The sequence below is a fragment of the Homarus americanus genome, unplaced genomic scaffold (genome assembly GCF_018991925.1).
Source record: "Homarus americanus isolate GMGI-L3 unplaced genomic scaffold, GMGI_Hamer_2.0 scaffold32583, whole genome shotgun sequence".
NCBI lineage: Eukaryota > Metazoa > Arthropoda > Malacostraca > Decapoda > Nephropidae > Homarus > Homarus americanus.
In genome coordinates, this window is record NW_024713129.1 from 18,825,570 (window position 1) to 18,847,847 (window position 22,278).

General features: G+C 42.0%; 1 protein-coding gene across 1 annotated transcript in view; it reads left to right on the forward strand.

Annotated features, from left to right (window-relative positions):
- Nucleotides 1-22,278, forward strand: part of LOC121868865 (serine protease svh-1-like) — a 68,183-nt gene that overhangs the window by 32,105 nt on the left and 13,800 nt on the right. The window contains exons 16-22 of the mRNA XM_042369864.1: nt 5,404-5,582; nt 6,143-6,302; nt 13,058-13,181; nt 14,629-14,743; nt 15,212-15,329; nt 15,598-15,747; nt 16,037-16,192. Coding sequence (XP_042225798.1) covers nt 5,404-5,582; nt 6,143-6,302; nt 13,058-13,181; nt 14,629-14,743; nt 15,212-15,329; nt 15,598-15,747; nt 16,037-16,192 — 1,002 coding nt within the window. The remainder of the gene's footprint in view (nt 1-5,403; nt 5,583-6,142; nt 6,303-13,057; nt 13,182-14,628; nt 14,744-15,211; nt 15,330-15,597; nt 15,748-16,036; nt 16,193-22,278) is intronic.

The window sequence follows — 22,278 nt, forward strand, 5'->3', positions numbered from 1 at the left end:
CATTATTTGCATTAAACTTTGGATGATACCCAGTGAAAAATATGCCTCAGATCATGCTTAAAACATAAATGTGCAATAATCATCTTCCTCTTCTATTGCTTGATGTTGCCATTACAGCACAAATATCGTACCGTATTTATTTATTTATTTATTTATTTAATTATTTATTTATTTATTTGTTTTTTACGGGCATTAGCCCACCCGGGCACAGGTCATTTTATGACCCACATCAAGGCCTGGTAGGTGAAAATTTAATAAATACTTCTACTATTACTACTACTACTACTACTTTTTTTTTTTTTTTTTTTTTTAAGCCTCCAGCCTCCCCCAATAGCCACACCTTCGCCACCATTTAATTACCTTAATATTAAATATCCTAATACATAAGTAGCTATCCTATCTGTGTTAAATTAGTTGAGCCGCAGATCTATGCGGCATTCAGTGACAGTAGCCTCATAGTCAATATCTGCAGCAGTTGTCGGAGTTGGGGCAGAAGCTCTCGTTCCCCTGAGGCAGAGCAAAGCCGACCGAAGGAGAGAGAAAGACAGTCGACATCTCATCCAGGCTGTAACATAACTTCTGGGCTGCTGCTTCTGTTCGGAGATCAACTCCGCGAGTCTGGCGTAGAAACATCTTGCACTTGGTCCCATCCCACCAGAGGTTGTGAACACTAGAGGAGTGAAGCTGCCTTGATCAACGTTTTGAATTCTCTCCCCATATGCCCTTCTCTTGTCGTTCTCGTTCCTCCTATGTGCAGCATCGAGAGCTAGGTTACGGTGACATGCGGCCATGGGATCAAAAATCCTGATGTCGAAGAAAGCTCGCTGTCCCGCGTCCAGAATCCTCGAGCACTGACGTCCACACGGGCTTCGTTAGATGTGTTTGAAGTCCTGTGTTGGAAGATCTCACCATCCAATGGAAGGAGGGTCGGTTCTACCATGACATCCCGGCAGATTTCCTTCAACATATTTGCTGTGAGGTCCCTTACCTCGCCATGCCTCATGCATATGAAGCCCCCTTTCTTGCACACCATGGCGTGATCGCCATCATAGGAAAAGCCACACACGCATTGGGAGGGCAAACCTTCTACTGGCCGACCGTACATTAGAGCAATGGCATCTGTAAATTCTTGTTTATTAAGACTGAAACCATTTGCCCTTATCGGTAACGTAGTTAACCAGTTCGAGGCGCCCACCTCCTGCGCTATAGCTACTTTTTTTCAAATTTTCTGTTACCTGCAGCAACAGTTGCTGCAACTTATCATTTTGGCAGTGCTGTCGATCTGTCGTAATGGATCTACGAATCTTGTTTACCTCACTGGTATCCACTTCCCCTGTTGCATTTTGGGCTATTATGTGGTCCGTGAGGGCTGCCGTGAGCTTAAGTGAATTTTGATGTTCAGTGGCAGCAATCTCCTCTGGATTTGTTAGTCCCATCCCTCCCAGTCTTGATGGAAGTGCAAGAAGTGCTCTTTCTGCTGGGGTTAAGTCAGGGTGTTTCTTTAATTTAGGAATGAAATTGACACTGATAACTTCTTCCAGAGGGTGGAGGAGGGGTCCGATATCAGGGATAGTATGCATCAGGTAGTTCCAACGATGCTTGACTCCATGGGTGAATGCAGCAAAGGCCGCATGTGGCTCTGTGATAGCAATCTCAGACAGAGCTTGGATTTCACTAACCCACTCATTCACCTTTCCCGCTACATACTCGGTCTTAAAGTCCGCAGTGCCAATTACTGCGCCTAGATGTCTTTGGCCGTCCTTAGTTATTTTGACCTCCCTTCCGCCAAAAACCTCCATTGCCCGTTCATAATGTTCTGGCTTCACGATGAGGAAGGACTTGCTGGCGTTTGGATGGTTCCCTATTTGTGGACCTCGCGATGTTTCCAAGTCCCACCACTTTTTGATGCCCTCCACTTTTCCTGCTCCTGTAAGGTCATCAGCATATGTCACTTGTTTGACCCCAGTTGTTTCAAATTTTATTTCTTGTTGGAGCACTGATAGGCCAATTGCATACATTGCCATTGCAACAGGGTTCCCCTGTGTTGTTCCCTCGGTTGACTGTAAGATGGTATCACCTCTTAGAGCCTTGTTGTTTACTATATAGAGGTCTGATGGATTCCTATACGAATTGTCAACATACATTGCAAAGCTTGGACACTTGATCTTGATGTTGTGCAGCGCAGCCTTGCGGTTAAGTATGTTGAATGCGTTTGAAGCATCCACCAGGAGAACGGCCTCACAATCACACTGCTCAAATATCAATCTCATGGCGTGAATGGCGGCCTCCCCGCCAGCCTGGTGGCCAGCACACACTTGTAGGTTCCCTGCTGCTGCCCAGACATCATCCTTTACCACCTCCATTATGCATTTTCCGATGATCCGCCTCAGCACTTCCCCCACCCCTATAGGTCTACATCCTGGTTTCTTTTCCAGAGGAATAAGGCGGCAGGCCGTCAGGGCCTGGAGGTGATGGCAGCAAGAGGATGCAAGCTTTCTTGCAAGGGCGGCAATGGCAGTGCAGAGATCGCTTGCTACAGGGCCAAACTTGTTTGGGCTGAGGATGACTCTCCAACCGTTTGTATCTAGACCTGAAGGGCCGGCTCCTCCTCGAGTCTTCAGTGCCTTTTTCCACACCATCTCTCCTGTTATTTTCTCGAACAGGACAGCGTTTGGTGGGGTATAGACACCCTCGAACCTGATGCCTTCTTCGTCGCTTGCAGGGGGATGTTTCTCTTTCAGTAGTTTTAATGTCTCTCTGTTTATTGGCATCACCCCACCGGAGGATTCCTCTGTGAGAGATCTTACCGCAAGAGACACTTTTCCCACACGCATTTTGTTTCCAAATTTTCTTGCCACGTCATCGGTGTTTTGCTTTCCGTCACCTGTAATTTTTAGTCTCTCCTGCAGTGTTCTTGCTTCACATAGGAGATCATCAAGGGCCCCAGTCTGCCACATTGCCAATCTTCTCTTCATTGCTGCCACATTATCTTTGTGCTTAGTCTTTGTGTGTGTCCTCTGACAAAATAGATGTGGTATTATTGCCAGTATTTGAAGAGCTAAAGGGGCGAGGAAGCGGTCCTGAGTGTAATCAGTCATGAGGCGAGTCATCTCCCGAATCATTTCTTTGGTGGCCGCACTCTTGGGTGGTTCAAATAAGTTAGCGGGCGACCACTTGACAATTTCTGAATAGGTTTCTTTGACCCATATGTCTGCATTTTCCATCGACATGCCATTCCACTGAGGTGGTTGTCTCTCATTCTCCTCGTGGACATCTGCTACTAAGGGAGCAGCATTTATTAGTACTACATTTTCGGGTTGAGTAGACTCACTGCTATCATTTCGGATATCATCGGGTGGTTGGGTCCCGGCGATATCCACTGTGGCCACCTGTGTCGGCTCCCTGCGACGTGGGTTCCGACACTGGTCTTGCTTCTTACAATCCACACATGGTCGGATTTTTCTCGCACAAACACAATTTGTGCAGTTTTGGTTCGGGTTAGCACAGACGTAGCAATGAATGTTACCAGGCATAGTGAACACTGAACAGCACCTTGGGCGACAGATACTTCCGCCTCCGACCTCTGCTATTGGGCCCATACGGACGAAGAAACTAGATCTTATGAGTATGGGGCATAGAGGTGACGGCCTGGCCTGCGGTGTCCGAGTAGTAGGGGCATATGCGTGCGCGTAGTTGTGTAGGGCACCCCCATGTGGGCGACAATCCACACATCCGAATAATCCACTGGGAGCAAGGATTATCACACCTAACAATTGTTTATGTAACCTTGGCAGAGATAACCACTATATCTATGGTCTCACTGATGTAATATTAGTTATATATTCTCACTTGGTCAGCCGACACTACATAAAGTGGCCGTTACTTGAGGTGGGGAGGCGGGGGGGGGGGCGACCGCAAGCGCGCGCAAGGCACTTGGCCCCATAGGGGCAAGAGTCGCGATGCCACTCCTGCTAAAGTAGGCCTATCGACACACTGGCGCTGACACTTGGCAACTCCAGTCACTGACCATTCAAACACTCACAGGCTTACTTGAAGATCGCCGGTGAACACACGCAATATTTGCGTTTAATGCCGTAAGGGATGAGAAGAGCCGTTGGGGACGATGCTCAAGGTGACATCCAACATTCATCAACACACTGCGAAATTCTCGCTCTCACAAACTGAGTATATCCCCACCAATAACACTTTCAATCAGGGAAGGCACCCCAACACACCCACGCCACCCAGGCCTCTTACTACTACTACTACTACTAATAATAATAATAACAATAATAATAATAATAATAATAATAATACAATTAATAAAACTTAATATAAACTACAATAATAATAATAATAATAATAATAATAATAATAATAATAATAATAATAATAATAATAATAATAATAATAATAATAATAATAATAATAATAATAATAATAATAATAATAATAATAATAATAAAATTAATAAAACTTAATAAAAATAATAAAAATAAAAATAACAATAACAATAATAGTATTTATAAAGAGCCATAAATAAATACAAAAATTAAATCAAATATGAAGAGTGAGAAATGATATATATATATATATATAAATATATATATATATATATATATATATATATATATATATATATATATATATATATATATATATATATATATATATATATATATATATATATATATACTGTATGTTGTGTTGTCAAAGTAAGAGAAACAATTGAGATCCTGCAATTGTAACTAAATGAGTCAGAAAGTCAGATGAGCAACCTGGCACTTTGTCACATTTTTTGTGATGCCATATGGCAGCAGGGTCTACCATTAGACAACACATTATGCTTCCAATATCTTCCCAGGCGGTAGTACCTCCCTGTTTGATAGCTGGCTACTACCTACTACCTTATATATGCATAGTTTTATGTAGTGCGAGTCGCTTTTTTCGACGTATTCCACTATTTCCCGCAAATACTTAGCTTTTTATCACTTGTGTAGAAATTTTGCATCTATTCGTCACTAGGTTTTGCATCGTATAAAAATCATAGCATTCATTCCGTGTTATATTTGCATTAGTTACTTAATATATTCACTACAACTAGGGGTGCCCTTGCCGTGGAGAATAAAAGTGACCTGCGTAGGATCCCTCCATTGTTCTTGATCGTTTTTTTGCAGGGCTGTTTTGAGGCCCATTGTACCTGTGAATATTTCTATGTTTTAGTTGCTAGTGTGAGGCTGTAGCATTAATTTTCCATTTGTTATTTTTTCTGTTAATGCTCTGTAAGGGATTCCAGCTGCCATATTTCATTACGGATGTATTGAATATATATTAATGAGTATTCAGTTGTGATCCAAAATATTGTTTTGCATTATATTTTACTGACTTTTATTGTATTATCAGGACTGTAACGACAATAGCGATGAGCAGGAGTGCCAGGATTACAGTGAGGAGTTCACCAAGCTTGCGAACCATCGGCTGGTGGGGGAGGAGGTGGAGAAGTGGCTCTACACCCTCAGGGTTGCCTGTGCTGCCCGATGTGTACAGGCCAAGAACTTCATATGTATGTCCTTCAATTATGAGTAAGTTGAGGGAGACGAAGTAGCACAGGGTAGATCTTAATGAAATGGGAATTGTGGAGTCCTTTGTAAGCACCTCTCTTCTCGCTAAACCGAAGTCAGTCATTGATTCTTTTCTTATTTGCTAATAGGAGATCCATAAAAAGAGATCTTATGTTCACCCTTATTACCTCGTCCCCAAAGAGGTGTGCGAGGTATTAGAATGACCCTGTCTCTATCTATAGTATGTGTGTCAGTCCGTGTTTCTACACCATCACTAATAATATCATGAAACATGTCCCAGCCATATCTACACCAAATCTGACAAAAGCTTGGGTGAACTATATTTAGTGAACTGAAAGCAATGAACTTTTTGGGAGGAGGACAGTGTTAAATGTCAAGGTCCTGGTCATCTAAAGTTAAAATATAATATTTTTCGCGTTAACCATTGTAGAGGGATAGAACTTGTTACATCAGAGATCTCGACGAAAGGTGCATCATTGACGTGTTTCTTTTTTCTCTATAACGTCACGCTTCTCCAGAAAATGACATCGGGTTAGAATCATACTTCATCCCTTCCACAGACAGGCCTCTGAGACGTGCATCCTGAGCAAAGGCAACGTGGGGTTGTCTGGGGGTTTAGTGTCTTCAGGAGGCTGGGAGTACCATGAGATGCGGAAACTAGTGGTGAACTGTAGCAACATGTTCGTGTGTGGGGACGGGAAGTGCATCGATGCAGCCCAGGTGAGATATAGCCTACCATGTTCTTGTATTCTGCAGAGTAATTCTTATATGTTGTTGCCAGTTTTACAAAGGGAGGATTAAGGAGATAACAATTGCTGTAAATAATGATAAAATTAAATATAATAACTATAGTATAGTGGATAATGGAAAAATCGTGCAAATGGTGATACAAGCATGAAATATGGCATGATCATACCCTAGGGACTACTTGTCAAATCTGCCTGATTGGCCATTTGGAAATCCAAGATGGCGGCCATTTTTTCAAGATGGCTGCCAAATTGACCTTCGAAACATGATTTTTTTTTTTATAGAAATTGATGTAGTTGGTCAATCTAAATGATCTTAGTGTCGATATGTATGTTTTCGAGCATGCTCAGATGATTTTTTTTTCTATTTCTGATACTCTCAGATATATATTTGTCTTATTTATGACTGGTTTTATGTACTGGTTTTATGTTTTTTCCAACTAGGTGAGGGTAGCATGCAGAGGGTCTCTGCATGTGAGGGAGTGATTGTCAGGCACTACCAGGGCACACTGGTGACATCACTGCTGTGCAACCCAGCATGGGGTTCAGTGTCAGCTAAAAAAAAGCATGTCATACTGCAACAGCTTAGTGTCCCAAATGCTGCTTAACCAACCCTAAATCAGTTAAGCAGCCGCACCTGAATTGACAGGATGTGCCAGCGCGGGAGAGCCGAGCCAAGGATAACGGGGTTTTAGTTATCTGGATGGTGTACAGATGGCACGGGACTAATGACACTGGATGAACGATCGGACTAGGTGTAGGGCAAAAGGCATGAACCTAGTTGTATCCCATACAAGAAAGTGCTCATCAGGGTGGTAAAAGAATAAACCCTCGGCCCTGAAGATCAAAAATAGTTATGGACACAAAATCTACCAACAAATCATTCCTCACTGACTGGGCAAAGTGTTGTCTTTGTCAACAGGATAAGAAGGAAGATCTTAAGCCTCCACTGCAAATCCTGGCCAAAAATTAGATCTCGTTGAAAATCACATTAAGAGTATGTCTGAGCATTCTGATTTCGAATGTATTACCTACGATTCGATTGCGGGGTAATTAGTGGTTGTAATGATTCTTGGAAATTTTAATGACATTTTTCAGTGCTTATTACTCACTAACTATGGATTTCTGAGGTGCGATTTGGGGGTTAATGCGTTATTCTGACAGTACTTAATTAGTTAAACTCCTTAAATTTCAGTTCAGAGAGAAAAGTATATTTTGGTCAGAAAATTAGTAAGGCATAACGCTTATGTTTTCGACAGTTTGGACCCAAAATTTAATTTCGTTGAAAATCACATTATAGGTACTCCTCAGTATGCTAATTTCTAATATATGGTCCACGATTCGAGTGCGGGGAAATTAGTGGTTGTAATAATACTTGGAAAATTTAATGATATTTTTCAATACTAATAACTCGCCAATTGTGGGTTTCCAAACTGCACTTATGGTGTTAATGTGATATTCTGGAAGTACTTAATTAGTTAAACCCCTTAAATTTCTGTTCTGAGAGAAAAGTATATTTTCGTCGAAAAATTAGTTACCAAAGCAACAGAATGCTTTCTATGTGAGGAAGAAGCTTCGGGAGATGACATAAGACATGCAATGTCAATTAAACTTAAAAGATTGAATGACTGTGCGAAGACACTTGGCGATGGAAAACTCTTTGCCAAACTAAGTGCAGGAGATGTTGTGGCACAAGAACTAAAGTATCACCCTCGCTGCCTGGCAGACCTGTACAACCGAGAAAGAACACACCGAAATGCTCATGAGCAAGAAGAAGCACAAGAGCTTCATCCGAACAAGGACGCATACCCAACTGCTTTCTCTGAACTGGTCACTTACATCACTCAGATGAAAGCTTCTAGTGAAGGTACTGAACCACCCATTTTCAGACTTGTTGACCTGGTCACACTCTACAGACAGAGACTTGAGGAGCTGTGTGTTGGATCGCCCGATGTTCATGCTACTCGACTGAAGGACCAGCTGCTTTTTCACATCCCCCAGCTGCAAGCTCATCACCAAGGAAGAGATATCCTACTGGCCTTTGAGAAGGATGTTGGCTCAATCCTGGCACAAGCAAGACAATACGGTGACGCGATCCATCTGGCCAAGGCTGCTGGGATGATACGACGGGACATGCTTCAGCACAAGTCACACTTCAGCAGTACATTTCATGAAGGATGCATTGAACAGGCTGTTCCACCATCACTGCTTCAATTTGTATGCATGATCGAACATGGTGCAGATATCAAATCCCAACTCCAGCATGGCGCATCGAAGTCTGACCTTGCTATATCACAGCTCTTACAGTACAACTGCTTTGCCAACTACAAGGTAGGAACACAAATCCACAGACACTCCAAGGACCATGAGACACCTGTTGCTATCTACGTCGGCATGTCTGTGTTTGCGAAGACAAGAAAGAGGCAGCTCATCGACATGCTGCATGAAAATGGGGTCAGCATTTCATATGACAGAGTTCTACAATTATCAGCCCAGCTAGGAAAAGCAGTTGTATGCCAGTTCGTGGAAGATGGAATGGTGTGTCCACCAATCTTGAGGAAGCAGTTGTTCACGACTTCAGCAGTGGATAACATTGACCACAACCCCACTGCGACTACGGCCAAAACGTCCTTCCATGGGACCAGTGTGTCCATCTTCCAACATCCAAGCCCTGAGCAGGCTGGTGAGGAGCGTGAGCCACTCACATGGAATGCAGATACGATGGTAAAAAAAGTTCCTGAGCTTCCAGAGGCATTCACCAATGTCCGACCAGCTTATATTATGAAGAATCCCAATCCTCCCTTGGTAGCACCTCAGTCATTGCCAGCACCTGAGTCAATCCAGTCACACGTGCAGGAAGAGTATGCTTGGCTGGAAGAGGTCTTGCTCACTGAGGATGTGGCTGATGAAGTCTGCATCACGTGGGTAGCTCACCATACAGCACAGAAGAGGAGTCAGCCATTTGAAGTGAGCATGCGTCTCTGCTTCCCCTGCTTCGAGATCAAACACACACTGTGACAACCATCAAGCATATCATGGAAAAGGTTCGTGATACAGTGGCTTTTCTGAACCCAGGTCATAGCTGCTGACCAGCCACTGTATGCCCTGGCAAAACAAATCCAATGGCAGTGGCCTGAGTATGGAGAAGACAGGTATGTTAATATGTTCGGGGGACTTCACATAGAGACGGCTGCACTGAGATCACTAGGGACGCTACTACAAGACAGTGGTTGGACCGGTTCCCTTGTTGAAGCAGGAGTGGCTTCATCTGGTACAGCAGAGTCTTTTCTGTCCGAATCAAGTGTAACTAAGACAAGACTAGCACATCAAGTTACAGCATGCAGCTTGTACAAACTGATGAAGGAGGCATACCAGGACTATTGCTCTGATGAGTCAGAAAAGTCAACTTTGAGCTTTGAAGACTGGTGTAAACAACGAAGGCTTGAGAGTTCACAGTTCCAATTCTGGAACCTTGTGTTGGACATGGAGCTCACCATCTTCATGTTGATCCGCTCATTCAGGGAAGGCAATTTCAAACTCTACCTTGAAGCACTCTCAGAGCTGATCCCCTATTTTTTTGCGAATGCCCGATGGCTTCCAATTCACCTTCGAGACATGATGTGCCTTGAGCAACAACATCCAGAGGTAGCGAGGGAGTTCTACAAGGGGAACTTTGTTGTCCACAAGTCAGGAAGAGAGTTCTCTGCTATTGCTATTGATCAAGCCCATAAACAAAACAATGCAATGATTAAAGGCGATGGAGGAGCAATTGGGTTGACTGAGGACCCAGCCAGGGCCGGATTAAGCTTAATAGGGGCCTGAGGCACAGATCAACTTGGGGCCCCCTACCCTCAAGGTATATATAAATAGCAAGAACAAAATATACCCAAATTTATCAATGATTTCATCAATATTAAGCTTCTGCAAAATAACACATTTAATGTTCATAAGAGACAGAAAATTGAGACTTTGCTAGGACATCGTTGAACGAAGTTCATGTTTTATACGCTTCAACTTGGAGAATGTTTGGATTTGGGGGCCCCTTAGAGTCGGGGGGCCTGAGGTCAGTGCCTCAAGTGCCTTATGGTTAATCCGGCACTGGACCCAGCAGCACTTCGTAGGTGGATGGTGGCTGGACCTGAAGTGAGTCGTCTTGTTGCTGGATATGAAGCTGCGTCAGGTGCAAAAGATGGAACCACCACCAGCAGCCGACATCATGAGCAGACCCTGAGTGCACAGAAATCTTTCTTTGAGAAGGTGGAAGCACATTTCAAGGTGCTGCGGGAGATGGGCAACCCTTTCCAAGAAGAGTCATCTGACCTTCTGGTGTTAGACACAAAGAACATTGTAGATCCAGATATTGCTAATATGGTTGGTACACACCATGACAGAGGAAAAGAGCAATTCCAGTCATTCTTAGAAGGACTAAAGAATGAAGGTAAATGTCTGTTCTACCATCCAATCAAGAAAAACAGATCCTCCTTCTTCAAACATGACCACGTTGTTAGCAGTTCCAAAGAGAATGTACTGAAAGATGACTGTCAGCTGTTCTCGCGACTCTTCATCTCCAATCAAAACAGACAGTATGACTTGCAAGAATTCTTCAAGCATGAGAACCAGTCAGCTCCTGCCTCCCTCAGTAACACTGGCAAGCTTCATACATGTCAGAAGTCACAGCTGGCTGAAATTCTTCAAGCACAAGTGAATGCTACAGAGAGAGAACCACATGGAGATGCTATCATCATAGATGACTCAGCGCTGATAAATGCCCTGCCTCCACGCACCTCAAAGACTTTTGATGCCTATGCCAGAAAAGACATCCTGCCCAAAGTGGAATTCTATGGTGCCAAATACAATAGGGTGGATGTAGTGTTTGATGTGTACAAAAAGTCAAGTCTGAAGTCTGAAGCCAAGTCGAAACGAGGACAGGGGATCAGGAGAAGAGTTACAGGAACCAGTAAAACTCTCAAAAACTGGAGAAGCTTTCTGCGAGATGACAAAAACAAGACAGAACTATTCCATTTTCTCGCGGAGAAAATGTGTGAAGCACAGACGACAAACACGGTGGTTGTGACAAAGGGAGAAGATGCCATTAGCAACACAGAGAAGTCCCTAGAAGCTGTGGCTCCATGCTGTCATGAGGAAGCAGACACACGAATATTTGTGCATGCTAGGGATGCAGCAATGGAAGGTAGCAAGTCCCTCATCATCAAAGCCAATGACACTGGCGTGGTCGTCATAGCAGTACCTGTACTGCCATCACTACAGGAGCTTGGTCTTGATAACATGCGGATTGCCTCTGGCCAAGGAGCCAGTCATCGATGGATTCCAGTTCATGATGTAGTTTCTGCGATAGGGCCTAAGAAAGCGAGTGGGATCCTATACTTTCATGCTTTCACTAGCTGTGATGTTGTGTCTGGCTTCCGTGGGAAAGGAAAGAAATCTGCATGGCAGACATGGAATGTCTGTAATGAAGTTTCAGAAACATTCACCAAACTCAGCCAATGTCCAACAACAGTTGCTGATGTTGACCTGCAGAAACTGGAAAGATTTGTTGTCCTCATGTACGACAGATCTAGTGCAGCCACTGGTGTAGATGAGGCAAGACTAAATCTCTTTTCCCGCAAGCAGAGACCATATGACTCCATTCCACCAACCCAGGCAGCCCTTAAGGGACATGCAAAGCGGGCTGCCTACCAGGCTGGTATCATCTGGGGCCAGGCAATCCAGAAACCAGCAGTCCTGTCAACTGGGGATGGACTCAGAAGGGAGAGGCATGGCAGATACGTTGGACGACTCTTCCCCCGATTGCGACATGCTGTCAGGAGCTGACCAAATGTTCCTGTAAGAAAGACTGCAACCAGAGATGCAAATACTTTCGCTCTGGACTTTCCTGCACAGCACTTTGCAGCTGCATATGTGAACAGCAGTAAATGCACAAAGATGTACTGTCAGGAGAACTCACAGGAACCAGTGCTAATAGGGAGTACTTTTTTTTTTAGTAAGATCTTTTTTTTTTATTTTTTTTACTAAAATTGTTATTTTATGTGGAAAAAATGTTACACTGGACTAAAAACTATAACAAAATCACCTGAGCATGCTTGAAAACATACATATCGACACCAAGATCACTCAGATTGACCAACTACATCAATTTCTATAAGAAAAATCAACTTGTGAAGGTCAATATGGCGGCCATCTTGAAAAATGGCCAATCAGGCGGACTTGTATCGCCATTTGCATGATTCTCTTAAAAAATTGCATTTAGCTGCCTCACTACTAGTGGACTCTAACTACTTAGGAATATTTTTTCGAAATTATATAATTATGAGTTAGTAATAACATACTTGGGCGTCTTCCCTCAAAATAAGTGAGAAAAGATTTTGGTGGATTTTTTTTTGTTAAGTATATAGAAGGGGAAAGATCAGTTGCGCAACATTGTAATATTAAAAAAATAATAAAAATTTAGACAACAATAAAATAAAACGCATCTTTCTGTGAACACCAATACATGTTTGACCTTGAAGGCGTTGTTCATTTGTGTGATTCTCTAATGTGATGTTTTTGGTACTTACGCTTCTCTCAACAGTCACCAACATATCACTTCTTTGCCCCTTTTCTTGGCCCATAATATCGACCTCGACTCCTCTTTTTAACTTTCCATGTGTCACTCCACTTGATCTCATTTATTGATTCCATTTTCTTAACCCTATAATTGACTCACGTCAGAATTGTGATGGCCGACGGGACTGTAAGAAAGGAGAAGACGAAATGGATTGTGAGGACAAGGTCAACTTCGAGGTTAGGCTGGCCAATGGGTCTGACGTGCATGAGGGCCGCGTCGAGGTCAAAGGTAAGGTCAGAGGTTAACCCATGGAGACCTTGGGTGAACCTTGGGAGATATGTGTTGACCATGAGAGACGTGTATTGGCCGTAAGAGACATGTGTTGACCGCGAGAGACGTGTGTTGATCGTGAGAGACATGTATTGACCGTAAGAGACATGTGTTGACCGCGAGAGACATGTATTGACCGTAAGAGACATGTATTGACCGTGAGACATGTATTGATCGTAAGAGACATGTATTGATCGTAAGATACATGTATTGATCGTAAGAGACAGGTATTGATCATAAGATACATGTATTGACCGTAAGAGACATGTATTGACCGTAAGAGACATGTATTGACCGTAAGAGACATGTATTGACCGTGAGACATGTATTGATCGTAAGAGACATGTATTGATCGTAAGATACATGTATTGATCGTAAGAGACAGGTATTGATCATAAGATACATGTATTGATCGTAAGAGACATGTGTTGACCGCGAGAGACATGTGTTGATCGTGAGAGACATGTATTAACCGTAAGAGACATGTATTGACCGTAAGAGACAGGTATTGACCGTGAGACATGTATTGATCGTAAGAGACATGTGTTGATCGTGAGAGACATGTATTGACCGTAAGAGACATGTATTGACCGTAAGAGACATGTATTGACCGTGAGACATGTATTGATCGTAAGATACATGTATTGACCGTAAGAGACAGGTATTGATCATAAGATTCATGTATTGACCGTAAGAGACATGTATTGATCGCAAGATACATGTGTTGATCGTGAGAGACATGTATTGACCGTAAGAAACATGTATTGATCGTGAGAGACATGTATTGACCGTAAGAGACATGTATTGTTCGTAAGATACATATATTGATCGTAAGAGACAGGTATTGATCGTAAGAGACATGTGTTGACTGCGAGAGACATGTGTTGACTGCGAGAGACATGTGTTGATCGTGAGAGACATGTATTGATCGTAAGATACATGTATTGATCGTAAGAGACATGTATTGATCGTAAGATACATGTATTGATCGTAAGGGACATGTATTGACCGTAAGGGACAGGTATTGACCGTAAGGGACAGGTATTGACCGTGAGACATGTATTGATCGTAAGATACATGTATTGATCGTAAGAGACATGTATTGACCGTAAGGGACAGGTATTGACCGTGAGACATGTATTGATCGTAAGGGACATGTATTGACCGTAAGGGACAGGTATTGACCGTAAGGGACAGGTATTGACCGTGAGACATGTATTGACCGTAAGGGACATGTATTGACCGTAAGAGACATGTATTGACCGGAAAAGACCTGTGTTGACTGTGAAAAACATGTGTTTAAGTGTACTGACTTGTTACGAACCTGAATAATCTTATATTCGGGATAACCCTGGATGACCTCAACTCATCCTGAATGATCTGTCCTGACCTTCCTTTCCTGCAGCATTCAGGCGTTGGGGAGGTGTGTGTCACGACATGTGGGGAGAGCTTGAGGGGGACGTGGTGTGTCGGCAGCTGGGTTTCTCCCTCGGTGCCAGGGAAGTCTTGCTTAACTCTCAGTAAGTACGAGTACATAGACATCCTCTTGTTGATAATTAGTCTATTAAAGTGGTCATATCACGGTTTCAGAGTTGCAGCCATTCTCTTTCTGTATCTTTTAACAATCCTTGACCTTTTCAAGACCTTCCTGGCATCTTTTAGCCTCATCATGCTCTCGCTGACCCCTCATGAATTCTTTTACCTCTTCATGTCCCTCAGGACCTCCATTGACCTACCCTATATTTTATGGCCTCTCCTGATCTTTCATGACTTTTCCTGACCTATTCATAATCTCCTCCAACTTCCTCATGACCCCAATGACCTCTTCAAGACTTTCCTGACCCCTCATAACCGTCCTGACCCCTCATGACCCTCCTGACCTCCTCGTGACGTTCCTGACCTCCTCAGTCCTCATGACTTTACTGACCTCCTCGTGACACTTCTAACCCACCTCATGGCCTTCTCTGACCTCCACTTGATCCCCACAGCTTTGGGTCAAGCCGTGGGCAGTACTTGATGGACGACCTGAACTGTCAAGGCAACGAAGCGTCGCTGGCTGAGTGTGACTTTGGTGGCTGGGGAGTGCATGATTGTCAGGCCTCCGAGGTGAGATATAGAGACATATAAAGAAAGAGCACAAAAAAGAAAGAAATGGGAAAACGAAAGAAAAATGAGAGAGAGAGAGAGAGAGGGACATATGAGTGTGACTATTACTTGATGCCTAGATATAGTGATTGAATAAATGGGTGATAAATTATTTTTTGAATGAAGAATTAATTATTTGATTATCCTATTAATTATTATATGCTTGATATATTGCTTAAGTAAAAGATTAAATGTGATTGGCTGATGACTTGACTACTTGGTTGTGTAGGGAGCAGGCGTACGCTGCTACAAAGTTGGAGACGAGTGTAGTCGTGAACAGTGGCAGTGTAGCAACGGACGATGCATCGGGCTGCCCTACCTTTGTGACACCGTCGACGACTGTCACGACGGGTCTGATGAGGAGAGGGGGATGTGTCAGGTATACTCAGTTTTTCTGTGTTGAAAGAGATAAAAAAAAATGACGCCGAAAGCTATCATGGAGGCTTTGACGAGAACAGAGATGTGTTTTGGGTACCTCCAGATCCTTTGTGTTGAGATATGTAGGACCTAGGGGACACACCAAGGGATATTTTAGGTTTCACTAAGTTACTCCTTTAATTCTTTCGAGTACTATTTTCTGTGTTATATGTTTCGATAAGTATTTCCTTTGGTAATTGTGTAAGTCAAATTAATTTATTTGATTGTCTGATTTTGCCTTTTTCTGTCAGGCTCCATTGGAAGTGCGCTTGGTGGATGGTAAAGATATGGAAGAAGTAGCAAGAGGAGAGGGGGAGTTGAAGAAGAGGCAGGGCAGGGTAGAGGTGCGTTACCTGGGCATCTGGGGCACGGTTTGTGATGATGATATCACTCTAGAGGAGGGACACGTAAGTACTCTTGTCTGGCTATGCTTAAACATTTTGAAGACGATGTTTTAAAAGGGTGATGGATAAACACCTTTACGATGATATAATTTAACACTAAGGATAATGGTTTAATCTTCCGAGGACGGTGGTTTAAAATGATGATGAGTCTATTTATACTTTTGACTGAACAGTTTTGTCTCAAAAAAAAAATCGCATGAAAGATTATTCTACATATATTCATTGTCCAGAGTGTTATCGTACCTCCTGGGTTCCTGTGTATGTACAGGACTTCATCTTCTTATTAAAATGTGTTTTATTTTCTTTCCTTGGGGTTTCTAGATGGACATCCTACCTCCACGTAGCTTATAAATATATATTGTACTTTCTTGACATACTGTGCACGAGGTTGTCCCCAGACACTGTGATGCTGGGGGTGAGTTGGAATACTCATATGTACAATAACTCCACTGTACCAAATGTTGGTATGTGTATAGTCACCTCAAAGAGGTAACCTAACTTAACCAACCTATCCTAACTTACCTTAACCTAACCTAACCTACCTTCGGTTGACTTAACCTAACCTAACGTAACCTACCCGACCGAACTTAACCGAATCTTACCTAACATCCAAACCCACCTTAACCTAACTAACCCTAAAAAAAACTTACCTTATAGTGTAGGGGCTTATGTAGCAATATGTGGTCCCGTAAAAATTTAATGTTAATTTTTGACACCAAACACCATTTTAAACCTTGGGACCTGTAGATTAAGGAAACAAATGGTTTCCTTTTTTCTGATGGGATATAAGGTCATATTTGGCCAGAAAAGTAAGCGAGGAAAAAATCGCTCGAGAGGCATGACGCACTGAGTGTCTAAGGTGATAAAAGATCAAATACTACCATTTGGATTTTTAAATTAACTTCATTACATAAAATATCAAAATCATAAATAACCCAATCACTGACCATAAGTATGAGGTTATGAAAATTTGGTTAAGCAACGCATTGTTGGTCCAGTAAGCATCTGGGAAAAGATGTCTAAGGTTAATCTTCTGTCATAGAAAGCAGCAAACAATACTCCAACCATCAAATTACTTTCGCAAGTTATAGAACTTAAGAATGGCAGATCTTTGTTTGCTAGACTGCTGATAATCGCAAGATCCCGTGATGGAATCAATCTACAAGAGGTCTGTCCTTGTTCAAAGCGTCGCAGATCCACAAAATGAACCATGTCATAAGACTCTCACCATCGATGGCATGGCATTAGTTCACGAACTGTCAACTTTGTCTGTCAAAAAAATGTGCTGAGTTTACAAACCACTTCATCAAAACCATAGCTCGGGCAGGCATGGACAACCTTTCCTCAGTCGTGGGCTGCATTACGATTTAGGTATTTTTCTTCGGGCTAACCCAACAAAATTTATATCCTACCTAATCTAAAAATAATGTTAATATTGCATTAGCACGGACGGTGAAACAGTTTATCGTCACGTCCACCTTGCAATATTTTCAGTTTACAATCAAATTTTTTTCCCCATTTAGGAAATAAATCCATAATAATATTTTTAAGGAAAATGTTAATGTTCCTTTGCATTTAACAGAAGATTATTGAAGCAGCCTGTGAATACGTTGATTTTTCCTGGACAGCCAGGCATGAAACCCCAATTGGACTTACCCATCCTTAGTTAATTCCCAAGTGACCCACTGCCACATAGCAGCTAATCCATCAAACAGCCCGCGCTGATCTTAGCCCGGAAACTCACACAAGTTAAAAAGTTTATATTGTTAATATTTATACTTGTTTCACACTTACATTTTCGTAGTTACTTACTCTTAGGTGATGAAACAATAACGAACTGTGTGTGAAGATTATTCTTTAAATAAATACTGTATTGCTTTACCCACCATAAGCTAGCTGCATCTACCTGATCCGCGGGCCACATTAAATAGAATTTCTCAGTCACTCCACGGGCCTCACGAAGACCTTGGGTTGCTCAGGCCTGAGCTAGGACAAAAGTTATGATGCTTTGCACCTTGTCTTTGATCGTTATGACGTAGGTCATTCGCTAAAACAAAGAACAAGAAACCGACGCTATGGCAAGGAAGCAAATGCATAGAGCTATGAAATCACAGATTAAAGTCTCACCCAAGAAGTTACTCAGCAACGACAAGACAAAACATGATTGACCACCTACCTAGGATATAAAGCATTGCTTCTGTTCCACTCAAGCAAAACCTCATTTATACTATCAACATAGAACGGTGTTCACGAGGAAGCAGATGCTCTGCTCATCATTCATGCCATATACGCATTACAGAAAGGCAGCACTGTACATATCATATCACTAGACACTGATGTGTTTGTTCTAGACCTATTAAAACAGCCTCAACTTGGAGAAAATACAAGTATGATAACAGGAACTGTGTAATGTCCCCTGTCTCATCAACAGAAAGTATTATATAAATGGGTTATTTACATCTGATTTATATTCAGATTCATCCCCTGTAACTTTCCACTAGCTATGAGGTGACATGTTCAATGCACGTGATAAGGTGTGCCCACGGGAAGCTGCATCATACTATGCTGAGTAAAGGCATAAAGCAGCCGGCTCCTGGCCACCCAAAGCTGGCAGTAGTTTGATATCTTGACTTGAGGAAGACGTTATTTGAGAGCCGCAGTGGATGGCTCCGTCTTCCCTCGAGGGAGAACGACGTACCTATTCCGTTCTCCCTCGATGGGTCACTACTCAGAGTCTCACTCACTACGTAATATCGAACGGACGTTGATTCACGTCTACTGTATTTACATAGACGCCGTCCCTTTCTCACCACACTCATAAATAGTGGAACTTACTGTTGATCTACACTCAGGAATTATATACATAATACTTTTTAATAAAATAAGAAACTTCAATTGGGTTTCGTTACTAAAGCCCAATATAATATATGTGAACCAACCTGGTTAACATTGGAATTAACCAGCCGTTACAACTAGTGAGTAACGACAAATTGTTTCTTTCAAATGCCGATATGATGCCATTAGGCCAGACATTGCAGAGAGCCCTCCAGGTTTCCATGCTTTCACAGGATCTGACTGCAGAGGAAAATTTGCTGGCAAAGGAAAGAAAACATTTTGGAGCACTTTGATGAAATCTAACACAAAGGTCCTAAATGCATTCAAGATGCTGAGTAGACCAAGTGCTCCTCCTGCAGACATGTATATTGGTCTAGAGGAATGTGTATGTAAGCCCTACTGTCCACGAATGACTTTCACTGAACTGTTAAAACTTAGATGACATCCCTTCAAGAAAACGCAGGCAGAGGCTGAAAAACTACCACCGACTGCAACAACTCTTGTGATGCAGACAGTGAAAATACTTTCACCATTGGAGCATGGCTGGAAAATTTAAAATGACTGTTTCATAACAGTAATATCAGACCTGCCATCAGCTCCAGAAGCTATCACAGAGCTTGTTAAGTGTGGATGTGGCGTCAGCAAATGTGGATTATTGCCGTGTTCATGCAGAAAAAATGTGTAAATGTCAAGCAGATGATGAGAAATGCCTAAACAAGGTGAAGGAATCTGGTTTTACACAGAAGAATCTGATGACGAGGACTGAAACAATTTCGTAAATAATGACGTGTGACTTGTATACATATGATGTATAATACTATAAACTAATAATAAATATAAAATGGATGTTCTAAAACATTTTTACTTAATGCAATCTTTTCTTTGCCAGAGACAGGATGGCATATAATATATGAGCAGCCATGATTGTAACACACTTACGATATTATAACAGCATTCATAATATATTATGTTAAATTGTGATCATATAATACATTTTCATATGTTATTTGTCATGTTTTAAGTAAGTTAGGACTTAATGGTAATACGTTTGTGGTTGATTACGCTGCTCTTCGATAAAACTTCTTTGATGGCATAAAATTTATAATAAACCGTTCAGAAAAAAATGACACCATAGTTTTTCTTAATCTACAGGTTATAATGATTAATATGATGTATGGTGTCAAAAATGAACAGGAAATTTTTACAGGATTACATAAGAGGATCCAGGGGTGCTGAAGGAGGGAATAAGGAAGACGAGAGAGAGAAACTAAGATGAAGAAAAATTAGATAAAAAAAAACAGAGAAGCAAACAGGTAAACACACACACAGTTGTATCAGGGCTCAGCTGAGAAAATTTTTGGAAAAAAGAGAGGAATTAAGCGGAAGAAATGGATCTCAGAAGAGACCTGGAGCATTATATAAAAGAGACATACACAGAAAGTGTATGTTGATAGATCTGAAGGAGACGAAGATGCTCTTAAAATAGAAACAGCCAAATACTGAAGTCTTAAGAGCGGAGTTAAGCGTTGTGCAAGACGTGATAAGCGGCTTTTCCTGGAAAATCTGGCAAAAGAAGCAGGCAGGGCACTTAATTCCGGTAATGGACATGGAGTAAGTAAAGCATACGATATAATTAAAGACATCGCAGGTATAGGCACGAAAAGAAAAAGACTACCAGTACGTGCTATGAACGGAGAGTTGATAACATCAGAAGAACGTATAAAGTAACGATGGGGAGCATTTCCGGATGGTAATGAATAAAGTCTTCCATAGCGCTAATACTCTTACTACACATCAGCCTGAAGAACAATTGGATGTCAATATGGGTGTCATTACGGTGAGGGAAATTGAAAGGGCACTAAAACAGTTGGAGAACTGGAAGGCACCAGGTCTAGATGGAATAACTGGAGAAATGCTGAAATCCGACGCGAATGGTGCACCACAAGTACTATTAAAGTGATTTTAAGAAATATGGAGCACTGGGGTTGTCCCGGATGAATGGAAACAAGAAATCATTACAAAACTGCCCAAGAAAATTTATTTACAAGAGTTTGGAAACTGGAGAGGGATAACATTAACCGGAATAGTATACAGTAGAATGTATTCTGTTTGGTCGTACTGAACAGGATTCAAGAATCCTTAGACCAAAGGCAAAGAGATGAACAGGTAGGGTTCAGAAAATCAAGAAGCTGTAGTCATCATATATTTGCATTGCGTCACATAATACAGCATAGTATGGAATTCAGAAAACCGTTAATAATGGCAGTTGTCGATTTTTAAAAAGAGCCTTCGATCGTGTCCATTGACCTACTATGTGGAAAATCTTACGGAACTATGGAATGCCAGGAAAATACGTTCGTTTGATAGAAGAAATTCATAAGGGCAGCAGATGTCGTGTGAACGTTGATGGCCAACTTTTCCCAGAATTCAATGTCGAGAGTAGGGTGTTGCAAGGTAATGTTTTGTCTCCATTGCTGTTCGCTGTACTTATTGATTTCGTAATGAGAGAGACAGTGGGTGATAAAAGAGAAGGGATCGAATGGGTCGACAATAAATACCTCGCAGACTTGGATTATGCAGACGATGTAGTACTGATGAGCAGATCCATTTAGAATTTGCAAACTATGGTTAGCAGACTGGAGGAAAAGGGGAAAGGAGCTGGATTAACGATTAATGTTAGAAAAACACTATTATGAAAATATATCAAGAAATTGAAGGGAACATTCAGGAGGAGGACCAAATTATGGAAGAAGTTCCTGTTTTCAAGTATCTGGGGACACTCGTCAAAAACGATGGATCACTTGAAGATGAGTTTCAGGACAGAATAAGAAGAGGCCATCAAATTATGGGTATACTGGGCAAACTGTGATTATATACTGCACTGGTAAGACCCGTTTTGGTATACGGAAGTGAATCTTGGTATGATAATGACACTTTATCCAGAAGATTCCGAACTTTCGGGAATAAGGCATTGAGAAGAATCTTGAACATAAGATGGCGTGATCGTATTAGAAACGAGGCGCTAAGAGAAGTCACAAATGTTCCCTATATCGATGAATGGCTGATGAAGAATAGATGGAGGTGGCTGGGACACGTTCTGCGTGTGCGTCCGGATAGAGTATTGAGAGAGACGGTCGAGTGGAGAGTGGACGGAACGAGAAGAGGAGGAAGACCAAGGCCTACATGGATCCGAACTATAAGAAAGGAGACGGAGGACGAGTTGAATACAACCATGGAAAGGGCTCATGATCGAA